Raw genomic sequence first — 13,690 nt, 5'->3', positions numbered from 1 at the left:
AATCTAAAATGTTTTTAATGGTTTTGTATGCCAAGCAAATTATAACTTATTGATTATTTAAAGTTTAACTAATATTAAGTTGCACTAGATGAATTGGTTATAAAGCAAAAGGTAACTTATATTAGTAGGTAATCTAAATGGTCGATAGTCCATGAGTCAAACTGAGAAAATGATTCATGTTAGGACTATTATGTCTTGGCTATTGGAGTTGGATGACTCCTAGAAATAGAGATATAAATGTGTTTGTTTGGACTGATAATACATCAGACATGACCCAAGTTGAATTAATCCTAAAACCATTTATGAATTAACTCACTCGTAACGTTCATAGTGTAACTGCTAAATCTTGAGTAAATGAATTACCTCTCATGTACTTTGATATGATGAAAACTTGTGCTCTCAAAGTAGTGGGTCGAAAAACTGGTATGATGGGTACATAGCTTATGTATAATATGACTTCGCTTACAAGAGTGGAATTATAGCTTGATAAAAATAGTAAATGTTATCCTATCAATAGCGTCCTATGAATTATGAAATGGAACATAGTCATGGGTCATTTGCCTTAAACAAATGATTTTATCATTATCAATATGAGTAATGCTCGTTTTCATTGCAAAAGATACCATGATGACCATGAGATAAAAAAGATCAAATGAGGTGAACAAATTTAGCCTTAAGTGGTGTCGTATATCCTACGAGGATAACACGCATACTACAAGGTGATTGATCTAAAGCTTGAGGTAAATAGTTTTAGTAGTATATAATGTGGAGTTCAATCATGATATTTTTGTTGGATCAACTCTCTAAGTAAATAACAATGTAACTAATAGATTACGAGTCAGAACTTCATTACATTTTATTTTAACTCTAATTATATATGATCAATCGATGTCTCCACTAATTCAACATAACTCTTGATATATTGTGTTTAATATGAAAATTGTTTTGGAATCATAAACAATTGAATAAGAAAAATAGTTTATTGGATTTACTTATCGGAGTAATAAGTGTTTTTTCAATATAATGATGAGTTTGATATAAAATTAATTTAACGAGTTATAAATATTTATATGCTTAAATTGTTAAACAATAAAACTAAGTACAATTTGTTGAACGAGATGAACTAAGAGGTGCCTAGTTGATGAGAAATGGTATAGAAGAGAGAAGCTCCTAGTCCCATAATAATCAGCAGTGCTGCGCCCACATTCACCATCAAATTCACATCCGGAGAGGAAGGTTGCAGATTGTTTTGGGGCATGGATGACGTGGACGAATATTCCTTGCCATTCTTATTGCTTTCATCTGCTGCTCTCTTGTTGGCATCATCAGTCTGATTTTTCTTTTCCAGATTGTTTTGGGGCATGGATGGCGTGGACGAATATTCCTTGCCATTCTCATTGCTTTCATCTGCTGCTCTCTTGTTGGCATCATCAGTCTGATTTTTCTTTTCCAGATTGTTTTGGGGCATGGATGGCGTGGACGAATATTCCTTGCCATTCTCATTGCTTTCATCTGCTGCTTTCTTGTTGGCATCATCAGTTTGATCTTTCTTTTCCTCTTCATCACTTTTGGCATTAACCCCTGTCTGTTTATGTTGCTGTGGTAAAACCTTGGGGAATTTAAGGGAGAGAGTGCCTTTTCCAAATTCTTTGAGCATGTTAGACAAGTCGCAATCATCGGGAATGTTGAATGTTTCGTTTACAGGGAGCAATCTGTTGTTGGGAAGCCGACGCTTCCCTTCAACCTTTACCCTTCGTTCTGAGTACTCCGGGCTTATTGTTAATTGCTCCATTGTAAACCCTGCTTCACCATTAATTTTAATGCATAATCACATCATTTTTCATTACTCAATCTTTAGTTTAAAACTAAATTTTAATATTATGAAACAAAATTAATACAAATTTCAAATAAATTAGGTGACTACTAATGCTACTTAATATTATTGTTATTATTATTATTATCAATTTTCAAGATAAATTGCCAAAATAGTCATTTTTGTTTGTCTCAAGTTACATATTAGTCACTTATGTTTGAAATGTTACATTTTAGTCACCTACGTTATTGTTTTGTAACATTTTAGTCACTGAGCGTTAATTGTCGTCAACAGTGTAACGAAAAGCTGACATGACACGTTAAATCATCATTTCAAATGAATTTTTTAGGTTAAATTTTAGCTCCAAATGAAAAAAATATAGGAAACAATTGTATAATTTAACCTAAAATTTTTGTTTGAAATGATGATTTAACATGCCACGTCAACTTATCGTTGCACCGTTAACGACAATTAACGGCTCAGTGACTAAAATGTTATAACAAGTTAATGTAAGTGACGAAAATATAATATTTCAAACATAAATAACTAAATGTAACTTGAGGTAGATAAAAGTGACTATTTTAATAGTTAACTTTAATTTTAGTTCATTTAAAACTTAGTTCAATAATAATTAATTGTAATATGTTTAACAAAATAGGAAATTAATTTGTCTAAATGCTAGCAAAATAATCTTCACTATATGTATAATAAATCACATTGGGAAATAATTGTATAAAACAATGACATTACGTCATCTCAGATCAATTTTCTAATAGTTTAATGCCACATCAAGATATCAAATCTTGAAAAAATTAAATCTATATGAAAATCCTAAAATTCATGATGAAATTACTGATATGACATTAAATTATAGAAAAAGAAAATATCTCTATTTTATATTATCATTTCTCAATTTAAAATGCTAATAAATCGCTCATAACGATAATTTGTCTAAATCCTAGAATTATTATACCTATAATAAATCATTTATGTATTAATAATTAAAAATATGCCACTTATCATTCAATATAGTATGCCAAAACTTTAAAAAAATATATATATATATATATATATACTTAAAAACTTAAACTGAAAAGATAAATGTTGTTAAGATTGGTATATGTATTGTTGTCAATTCAGAGGACGTGGGCTCAAGTGCATTGAAACGCATTATTTTCCTATTTATGGGTTGAGTAGGGTATGAGTAGTTTTAGTTATTAGGTCAAAAATAACATATATAGTCGAATCTATAATGAATTTGGTTATCAATGTAATAATATGGAAATTTTTATTTATTACATATGATTACAATAATTAAATATTATCGATTGAATTAACTTTAATCCTTAAATAAAATAAACATATTTTATCAATAATATCGATATCGATTGAGTAAATATTTAATCGGTTTTAAGTAAAAATGTTAAATAAATTATTTGATATTTAAAAAAAAAAAGATAAAGCCTTTAAAAAAAAAGGAATATGAATTAGAAATAAAGAGAAAATGTTAAAAAAGAAGAAATACCAGGAAGATAAAGCAACAAGACGGTAGCTTCATTTTCATGAACCCATTCTGATTTGGGTTTGAAAGTAAGAGACTGTGAAGGTAACTGCTGAGGACGGGCGGCCGCTGAAATCCCAGTAGATGTTGAAGATTGAGAAGGTTGCTGCTGAGGAAGGGCGGCCGCTGAAACCCCACTAGTTGTTGACCTCATCATGCTGGACCGATCCTGCCAAAAACTATACACTTTTTCTGTTTCATTTGCTCTATCAAATTTATATCTAACTTTTCCTATGCATATGTATGAAATTGGAATTTTGGAATTGGATTGTTAACTATATTAAGCAATTCCTTTTTTGCTTCTCCTGCTTTTCCAACGTTTATATGTATATATATAGGTTAGTCATGGAGGAGGTATAACTTGTTAAAGAGGAAACACCCTCTTTTTGGCTTTTATACATGAAGAAGGGATCAATTACCTATTTTATATGATTTTTATTTGTTTCATCCATTCTCTCTCTCTCTCTTTTTATAAACAAAAAGTTTTAATAAAAAAATTCAACAGTTATATTTATAAAAATATATTTAAATTGAAGATTTTATTAAATGATGGGAGCGGATTGTGGAGATAAATATAACCCTTGCCACCTCCCTTATAACATGTCTGTTAAATTCTGTAAATCCTGACTAAGATGTAGTTAACATGAACTGATTTTACTGAGCTCCTTACCTAAATTTGTAGATCCTCCATCTCCCATATGACAAATCCTCCTGATTAAAATGTAGTGAACTTCAAAGTGATTTCTTTGATTTTGCTACCATATCCTGTAAATCCTCCTGATAGTAACCATTTTTTTACCCTTCCAAGTTGTTTCTACTGTCGATTTCATGCATAAAACTCTCTTATAGTAATCACTCTTAAAGAAGGTAAAGGAAATTTGTTCCTGCACTGAACTTTCTCTTACATTTCGACCCACCAGGTTGCTTTCTTTTACCTTTGAACTCTTAAATGAGTGAGGTAGCAAAAAAAACTGGGAAAACTTTCTTCATAAATTGAATAAAGCTTGTTATCATTGTCGAAACCATTTTTTTGAAAAAAACTGGGAATCGACTTTGGTTTTGAAAGTGAAAATTAAAACGGGAGTCGCCACCGATCCTTATTGGGTGTGATCGGGTCACCCTTATTTTAATAAAACATTTTAATTTATTAAAATGACATTTTAGTCTACAAAATTTGAGACAACGGGTTCGGGAGTCGATTACGTACGAGAAAGGATTAGCACCCTCGTAACGCCCAAAATTGGTACCTAATTGATTAATTAATGTCTTAATATCGAAAATTAAAAAATATTTAAAATAAATTTTGAAATACGATCCCTTTTTATGAATGTTTAAATAACTTGAAGTGGATATTAAGATTCTCTTATTTCGAAGGAGTAAAATATCACATCCAACACGTAGGACACGACATTTCCAACCATCGATACCCCAAATCATCTCATGATTTTCAAAACTCATGCATTGAAATTTTAAAAAGGATATCCGTTTATTTGGTCAAATGATAAATCGAAACCCAACACGTAGGGCACGATTTCTCGAAATTTCAAAACACGAAATATTGCCTTATTTGCAAAAAAATCTTATCTCGAGGTAATAAGATATTATATCCAGTAAGTTAGGACACAACACCTCAAATCTCAGAGAGTAAGTATTTTATTTAAAACTCGTATTATGATTTAAAAGAATATGCTGTTATTTAGGTTAAACGAGAAAAAATCGAAACCCAGTAAGTTAGAGCACGATTTCTCGAATTTCCAAATACAGAATATTGCTTTACTTTAGAAAGCACAATTTTATGTGTCGGGTAAAAAAAATTAATGTAATTATAATTTTTATGGTAAAATGAGAAAACAAATTGCAGTATCGATGTACGTAATAAAATAATAACGAAGATGATATAAATACACTAATATTAATGAATAACATAAACTTGCGGTATATAGAGACATATATGAATAAATGAATAGATATATAGTAAGATGAGAATAAAACAAAATAAAAATAAATACAATGATACATGAAATAACAAAGAAAATTCTAGTGAAAACTTAATTTTTAAATTGAGGATAAGCAAATAAACATATGAATAAAGAAGCATCAAGTGAATTTATTTTTTATATTTTTTAAAATAATAATAATAATAATAACGATGATAATAAAAATAATGCAAATAAGTATTATGTAAAATATGCACACAAATTTGTAATTTAAATAAAAATGATAAAATAACAATAATAGTAAAATATAAATAAGTATTGTATGAAACAAAATAATGATACAAAGTAACAAAGAATTCAAAGTTTGAAATTATATAAAGGTATAAACGAATAAATAATAAAATGCTGAAATGGAATCAATGTATTATATATAAAAGAAATACGTAAATGTGAGAGCAAAAAGAAAAAAACTATAATAATAGTAGTAGTAGCTATGATAAAAGCAATAATAATACTAAATATAACAATAATAATGTTATCAATAAAAATAATAGTACAAAAATAAGAATAATAGCAGTGATAATAAAAAATAGTTTAATATAAATAATATATATATATATATTTACATATAATAAAATAAAATGTATAAAAGAGTTTAAATGAAAATTTATATATAAATATAATACAAAGTAAAATTTTAAGATAAAAATTTAAAATAAGTAATATATAGAAAGTTCAAAACAAATAACAATAAATTAATTTAAAATCATTAACATATAAAAGATATATACAAAAGTTTAATATAAATAACATATGAAAATTTAAAATTAATAATAGTAGAAATGTTTATAACAAATAATAAAGAGAATTTAACATAATTATCATATAAAACGATACTACTAGATAATATGATAGAATATTGAGATAAATAATATATACGTATATATACATAATAACTTAAAATACAAAGATGTATATAAAAATTTTAAAATGAATAATACGTATAAAAATTTAAAAGAAATAACATATGTGAAATATTTAAAGTTGACGATAATATAAAATATATGAAAAAAGTGATGAATAAATGAATGATTATAAAAAGTGACAAGTAATAAGGTGATAGTAATGAAATAAAAGAATGGAGGAACAATTAACAATTGAGTACAAAATCAACATAAATATATAAACGAATAAAATATACAAACAAATAAATAAATGAATGAACCAATGAATTAAAATAAAATAAAATAAAAGGCTAATTGATTGAAATTTAAATCGAATTAAAGAAAAAAAACAAAAGGGTTGAAATGAAATATGCAAAGGAAATGGAGGGTTAATTAGGAAAATACCCCCCAATCCTCAAGCATATAAAATCCTCTTTAACAGATCAATCAACCCTTCCCTTTTTGATATTAACCCTAGCCGCTTTCATCCATTCAACCCAAAGAAGACAAATTCAAGTCGCCATGTAGCCACCGCAAACGGTGGCCACGGAAGGTGGTCCATTCGATTCTAACTCCGTTCGGACTTGCAATCAAGAATCTAATCTCTATGATAGCAAAGAATCAAAAGATAGTATCACCCTCTTTATTAGATTTGGTTTCAACAGAGAAGAAACTCCGATATATACCAACGGTCTACGATTCAGGTGAGTTACTCGCTTTTATCCTTTTCTTTTTTTTTTATAAATAGTCCAAAAAATGAAAAAGAAAGAAGAACCACACAAAAAAAAAAGTGAAATATTGGGTCAAATCGAAAAGAAGAAAAAAAAAGAACCGTCACCTCTTTGCTTTGAAAATTTTTGATTAATATTCTGCAACCCTTTTTTTTCTTTGTATTTCAGATTTCTTTTTTGTATCCAAAAATAAAACAAAAAAAACCCCTTTTCAAAGATGAGATTGTGGCTTTTAAAGCCATTTACAAGATTATTTACTCCTATTTTTTGTCGTTTTTCTTCCTCGTTTTTACTGCTTGCGTGCGAATCTTCTTTGCAGGTGATAGATGAGTGTCAGGCGCATGGAAGGCCGGCGGTTGGTGCCCCGAACGGTGGTGGTGGCGCGCGTGATGGCTAAGGCTAAGGGGAGTGGCGGCTGAAAACTTGGTGACTAGGGTTTTTTTGGCTGCTGAAAATGTTTAGTTTGTTGGGCTAGGTGGGCTTTAGGTTTTTTATTATCTAGGTCATTTGATGTGGATTGGGCCTGCTGTTTGGGTTCTGTAATTGTTTTATTTGGTTTTGGGCCGGGCATAATTTAGGCTATACAATCATAATTCTTATATTGGTAGAATCCATTGCATAGCTGACTTCCAAGATGGTAGATTTCATTGGGGGGGGGGTGACCATTTGATAGTGATTAGTTAGTGACAAAAGTGTAACCAAAATTTCAACTTAGCACTGAATGTTTAAAAATTCACAATTTAGTACTTGAAAGTTGGCGTCCATCTATTTGCTCTCAAGACTAGAATGTTAGTCAAATGAGTGATGTGTTGCTCGAAATATGAGATTATGAGATGCTCGGAATATTGATAATCCAAATACTATAATCTCATTCCGAAACGTAACATTATGAGTGAACCAAACACCTCCTAAATATATTGCTTAAAGAAAAAAATTGAGCTAACAATATGGCCTCATCAAGGTGACTTACAGATGTCTAAGATGAGTTGGATAAATAATAATTCGTGAGTAGTAAGAACCTAATGGTTTTATTCGCCAAATTCTTGACCTTCACAAAAGAAGATTTATAAATAAACGCAAGAAAGATCTTTATCTATTAGGTTTTGTGTGCTCTTAGTTTACTAAATCATCATATTTGAGAAATTATCAAAATGGTCAAATTAATTATTCAAGAAAATATACAAATGTCATTTATTATCTTTATGCTAAAATGTTTTTAATGGTTTTGCATGTCAAGCAAATGGTTAAGCAAATTTGACTTATTGATTATTTAAAGTTTAACTATTATTAAGTTGCATTATATGAATTGGTTGTAATGCAAAAGGTAACTTATATTAGTAAGGTAATCTAAATGGTTGATAGTTCATGGGTCAAACTAAGCAAATAATTCATGTTAGGACTATTATGTTATTTATAAGTTCAATTGGTGAGATAGTTTGCCACTGCTATCAGAGCTGGATGACTTAGAAATAAAGATATAAATATGTTTGCTTGGATTGAAAACACATTCGACAAGACCCAAGTTAAATTAATCCTAAAACCATTTATGAATTAACTTACTTGTGAAATTCATAGTGTAACTTACCTAAATCTTGAGTAAGCGAATTACTATATGTGCATGACTCTCATGTATTTTGATATGCTGAAAACTTGTGCTCTCAAGGTAGTGGGTCAAAAATTGGTATGTTGGGTACATACCTTTTGTATAATATGACTTCGATTACAATAGTGGAATTCAGGGGCGAAGCTAAAATTTTTTTTAGGGGGCTGAAATTAATTTTTAATTTTTAATAGCATATATCTTCATAAATTTTAAAAGATTAAATCAAATTGAGAAGTCACATAGAAAACGTAACATAAATTTTATTTCGTATTTTACACAGTAATTTATAAAATCCTCACCTAATTGATAAGTTGCAATTAATTTTTTTTTTATTTTCTCTCAATTGCAATGAAAACAAAAATCATCAACTAATTAAGGGGTTGATTATATTACATATTCGGTCTGTTTGTCATGTACAAAAGATTGTATGAAATAATGACACCACGTCATCCGTTTCCTTTTTCAATAGTTTAATGTCATATGAGTATTTTTATTTTGAAAAAAATTAAATCCTAAATTTAGAATGAAATTTGTCGATATAGCATTAAATTATTGAAAATTGATAATATCATTATTTTTACAATTCTTTCCCTATTTACTACTTTTCCTATAACTTCACTGCAATAAAATAAAGAATAGAATAGTTTTAATTGTTGTCAATTATGTTATCATAATATGATTCAATGATAATTTTTAGAACAAAATTCATAATCTTAGAATAATCAAAAATAAATTGTTAACACGTCAATATTATTTTCAATAATTTTGCTAACCGTTGTTATAAGTTTATAAAGTGAGAACACATTAGGGTGCTTAGACAAGTGAAATCCATGTCAAACTGAAAATGTTGTGCATGGTCTCATGACTTAGGATATATAGGTCATTGATGGGGAGCATGTTATCACTTAAGCTAAACTAATATGTGATAAGTCATCAAGTCAGGTTCAAAATTTTCAACCTGTCATGGTTCAGTCTCTTGAAGTACTCTAAAATACTTTTGACTTTGTAAATCTGTTAAGAGTCTCAGCAAAATCAAAAAATAAAACGTGACGTGTTGCGGTTCATTGATCATTTGACGAGGTTACTATGCACAAGAAGTGCTGATATTCCTGGTGGAAATGAAGAAAAGAGGCCTGAATTGATCTCAGTGGTATCTCATGACAAGAAAGAACTTCCAAAGACCCCAGTTAGTGACTGAGAACCATCGTATTTCAACACCTGTTGTCAGCTCAAGAAAAGCTTTCTTTCCTTCAATTTACTTTTGGGCTAACATATCTTCAAATGATTTTTACTAGTCTGTATAATTTTAATTTCATAGATTGAAAAAAGAAGAAAAACACTTTTATGGTTCTGCAGGTCAATGAAGATGTTGTTGCTTCACCTGCTGAGCTTGCAAAAGCTTACATGGATAGTAGGACGCCAAAAGAATCTGTATCAAGGCCTGGACTACAAAATCAAGTGCCTAGGGGAGATTTAACTTGTTCAAGCAATAAAAGTTTCCCTTCTATGTCTTCCACAATGTCACTTTGTGCCAAGATCTTCCGGTCTTGTTGGTAATCTTGGAAACAGTTTTGTGACCCCCAAGATTAAGGGGCAGGTCTGCAATATACAGCATGGCACGGACACCTTTTTCCAGGGTTAATTCATCAACTCCCCTCAAGGTTGATATGCTTTGCTATCTTTCCTCTTCTTTAATTGCTTGTTTGTCATTTGTCTAATCCGAGTATTTGGCTTATTCTTTGAGAGTTCTTGCACTGCAAGTGATGCTTTTGGTGGACCTTCATCATCATCTCAGGGTGCTTGGGAGCAAAAGAGAATTTCTGGCTCTACACAAGGGTTACTTATTCATGATCTTTGTATTTCTCCCTTTGAGGGTGTTTTTTCCTCTTTCTGTCTAGAGAGTACCATTCAGTGGATATTTTCTTTTCTTAGCAGGTTTTAAAGCGCAGGAGTTCAGTATTAGACAATGATATAGGATCAGTTGATCAGCATGATATAGGTTTTAAAGCGCATGATATTGGATAGAGGAGGGATATCCATAAGCTTTACTTTTGGATGCTTGGGACCAAAACAGAATTTCTGGCTCTTCACAAGGGTTACTTATTCAGGATCTTTGTATTTCTTCCTTTGAGGGTGTTTTTTCCTCTTTCTGTCTAGAGAGTACCATTCAGTGGATATTTTCTTTTCTTAGCAGGTTTTAAAGCGCAGGAGTTCAGTATTAGACAATGATATAGGATCAGTTGATCAGCATGATATAGGTTTTAAAGCGCATGATATTGGATTGAGGAGGGATATCCATAAGCTTCACTTTTGGATCAGTTGGTTGTCCATGACATAGCTAACAATCCCCCTTTCTTTCTTTAATGCTTTGTTGCCTTACTATTTGTCAGATAAAACTGCCAATATTGCTAACATTCCCCCTTTCTTTCTTTCAGCTGTGCTACTACTGCTCCTGGTACAACCAATTATTTGTCAGATAAAACTGATAAGCAGAGCAATCTGAATGGCATCTTCTGTAGGACACCTGAAGCTGCAATGACCTTTTCTGTAGCAACTTCAATATCAGCTGGAAGTAAGTTCAAGTTTGGTGCGTCAGCAGATGGTTCTACCTTTAATAATGGGTCTTGTGCTTCTAGTCCTTTCTCGTTCTCTTCTCTGGAGCCTTCTCTAGTCCCGAGTAATTGTCAAAGTTCCTCCAGTGCAACTGCCACCAAAAATGACTCTTCTGCTGCTACCATCACCTCCGCAAGTGCAACTGCGAATGCCAGCAACAGCTTTACCAGCAGCCTTTCTGTGGAGGCTTCAATCCCTTCCTTTACAGGTGAACCTGTTTTCAAGTTTTCATCCTCTGGGGACCCATCAACCTCAGTTTCAACATTATCAGCAACTTCAGGGGAAGCAACTGAATCTAAGACACAGAATACAAAAACTTGGCAATGTAGGTATCTTTCCTTTTGGTAGTACATCTGCTTTTACTGGCTCTGGAAGTAGTATTTTTGGTGGTACAAGTGCTGCAAGCAGCTCTGCCGGTACAACAGCTGAAGTCGCAAGCTCTGGAAATAGCAGTTCCAGTGGTGTATCTTCCACTATTACGAACTCTGGAAATGGCTTTTTCAGCAGCACATTTTCCCCAGTGACAAGCACAAGCAATGGTATCTTCGGTGGTACATCTGTAGGTACAAGCACAGGCAATGGTATCTTTGGTGGTACATCTGCAACTACAAGCACGGCCACTGGTTTATTTGGCGGTACATCTGCAACTACAAGCACTGGCATGGCATCTCTGGTGGTACATCTGCAACAAGCACAGGTAGTAGTATTTTTGGTGGTACGTCTTTGCCAGTATCTGGTACAGGAAGTAGTATTTTTGCCGCTAAAGCTGCAGTCACGATCACTGGAAGCAACATCTTTGGATTCAGTGCTCCAGCTACATCCACATCTGCTTCACAATCTCAGGGTTTAAATCCTTTCAATGCTGTAAATACCCAAGCATCTGCTACAGGAACTGGCATTGGTACCTCAACTCAGAGCACGCCCATTCAGTTCTCCTCATCCGCATCATCTCCATCCTTTGGATTGACTGGGAATGCAACCTTTTCCTCTGGCAGTTCGATTTTTGGGTCTTCGGCATCTGTAGCTAAGCCTTTTAGTTCAGGTTCAAGTTTTGGAATAAGTTCTTCCTCTTCAGAAACCAACTCTCTAAGCTCTAGCAGTGGCATTGGTGATGGTGCATTTGGATCCACTTGGCAAGCTCCCAAGACACCCACATTTGGTTCATCATCAGGCTTTTCCTTTGGATCATCAACTTCTGTTAGTGCTCCTAGCGGTGCATCTACTCTTTGGCTCATCCACCGGTGCCTCTTCAAGTTTTATATTTTCATTCACCTCCGCTGCAGCTGCCACTCCGTCACAGCCTGTGTTTGGTAAGACGAGTCCTGGCTTGGTCTTTGGGTCAACGCGCTCTAGTAATAATGATCAAAAGGAAGATAGTATGGTGGAGGACACATTTCAGGCTTCACCGGCTGTTGTGACATTTAGTCAACAGCCAATCTCACCACCCGCTTCTGGGTTCGTTTTTGGTGCATCAAACCCACCGGCAGCAGGTTCTGTCCCATTTGGAACCCTACCAAGCATGGCCGCACCACAGAATCCATCTCCATTTCTGGCTTCTGGTAGTCTTGAATTTGGTGGTGGAGAGAGCTTCTCATTGGGCACCAGTGGTGGTGACAAGTCTGCCAGAAAATATGTGAAGGTCCGCAAACAGCGGAAGAAGTAAAAAGGTTTAATTACTTCGAGGCAACTCTTTCATGCGAGAGACTGAAGTGATTGATTGAATAATTATTGTGGCAGATTAGAGGAGCTGCTGATTGTTGCTGTATGTTGTAGCCATCAGAATGTCATTGATGCCGGCACAAATGTGAGGAGCTGTTAAAAATGTTGCTGTTATTTCATCATTTCTATGGGCTGCTGGCAGAAGTTGGTCGCAATTTTGTATGTTCTTCCTGATAAAAAATTGAGACAACATTTGGAACTGTACTATTAGTATTAGTTAGCTGATAAATTTTCTGGTTTGAGCTATTGTGCTTTTGGCCTTGTTCTGTGTACCCTTATATGTAACATAAATCGATGGTAAAAAGAATCAAAGACTATGGAAATGGTTATGAAGTTCATTTTAGGGATAATCTCTTTTCTTCTTCTTTTAAAGGGTTTGTAGAATCATAGTTTGTTGAGCTCAAGTATTCTATCATAAATTATAACAGGCAGCGGCGATTAGAAAATCCTTTGGGACCATTCTTCTCTTTGACATTCATTCTAGGTGGTTCCATGGTTTTGCAAGTAGATACTGGAAAAGCATTCTGAGTTTCACCTTTAAAATGAAGCTATTAAAATGAGCATCACTAAGGAAGATGTTGTGTGGAATTGCTTCTAGGTAAAAGTTTACAATTGGGCAAAGAAAATATTCAAGAAACCATTGTTGGTAAGATAAGGTTCACATAGTTTATCCTCCTTTCCAAATTGTGAACGAATGAAGGCAAGGGATGTCCCCAATTTCGGTTCCTCCCTCACTCAAGTCCACCCAAGGCATCAGAATATTCTCCCC

General features: G+C 32.6%; 2 protein-coding genes and 1 long non-coding RNA gene across 3 annotated transcripts; 2 read left to right on the top strand and 1 right to left on the bottom strand.

The window, feature by feature from the left end:
* Positions 1-962: 962 nt before the first annotated feature.
* LOC108459863 (uncharacterized) lies at positions 963-3,818 on the bottom strand. The gene is made up of 2 exons (XM_017759258.2): positions 3,339-3,818; positions 963-1,800 (listed from the first exon to the last, which is right to left on the bottom strand). The coding sequence occupies exons 1-2, from the start codon at positions 3,529-3,531 to the stop codon at positions 1,124-1,126; spliced, it is 870 nt and encodes a 289-aa protein (XP_017614747.2). The 5' UTR covers positions 3,532-3,818; the 3' UTR covers positions 963-1,123.
* Positions 3,819-6,836: 3,018 nt separating this feature from the next.
* On the top strand, positions 6,837-7,739 carry LOC128291902 (uncharacterized). Its single transcript, XR_008281888.1, has 2 exons — positions 6,837-6,959; positions 7,306-7,739. It is a non-coding gene; the product is annotated as an uncharacterized LOC128291902 (long non-coding RNA).
* A 1,813-nt stretch (positions 7,740-9,552) lies between these two features.
* On the top strand, positions 9,553-12,865 carry LOC108458867 (nuclear pore complex protein NUP1-like). Its single transcript, XM_017758266.1, has 8 exons — positions 9,553-9,570; positions 9,617-9,775; positions 9,946-10,142; positions 10,351-10,425; positions 11,025-11,531; positions 11,581-11,837; positions 11,900-12,415; positions 12,486-12,865. Exons 1-8 carry the CDS (start codon positions 9,553-9,555, stop codon positions 12,863-12,865), a joined length of 2,109 nt encoding a protein of 702 aa, XP_017613755.1.
* The last annotated feature ends 825 nt before the right edge of the window (positions 12,866-13,690 follow it).

The sequence above is a fragment of the Gossypium arboreum genome, chromosome 4 (genome assembly GCF_025698485.1).
Source record: "Gossypium arboreum isolate Shixiya-1 chromosome 4, ASM2569848v2, whole genome shotgun sequence".
Classification (NCBI taxonomy): domain Eukaryota; kingdom Viridiplantae; phylum Streptophyta; class Magnoliopsida; order Malvales; family Malvaceae; genus Gossypium; species Gossypium arboreum.
This window is presented reverse-complemented; position numbering and strand designations above follow the sequence as displayed.

What these genes read in the sequence shown, in the direction of transcription:
- LOC108459863 (XM_017759258.2), bottom strand. Translation starts at nt 3,531, where the DNA reads ATGATGAGGTCAACAACTAGTGGGGTTTCAGCGGCCGCCCTTCCTCAG. An exon ending in CTTGTTGCTTTATCTTCCTG is followed by an intron (nt 1,801 to 3,338) that starts GTATTTCTTCTT and finishes ATGGTGAAGCAG; the next exon opens with GGTTTACAATGGAGCAATTA.
- LOC108458867 (XM_017758266.1), top strand. An exon ending in ATTTCTGGCTCTACACAAGG is followed by an intron (nt 10,426 to 11,024) that starts GTTACTTATTCA and finishes TCTTTCTTTCAG; the next exon opens with CTGTGCTACTACTGCTCCTG. An exon ending in ACAAAAACTTGGCAATGTAG is followed by an intron (nt 11,532 to 11,580) that starts GTATCTTTCCTT and finishes CTCTGGAAGTAG; the next exon opens with TATTTTTGGTGGTACAAGTG.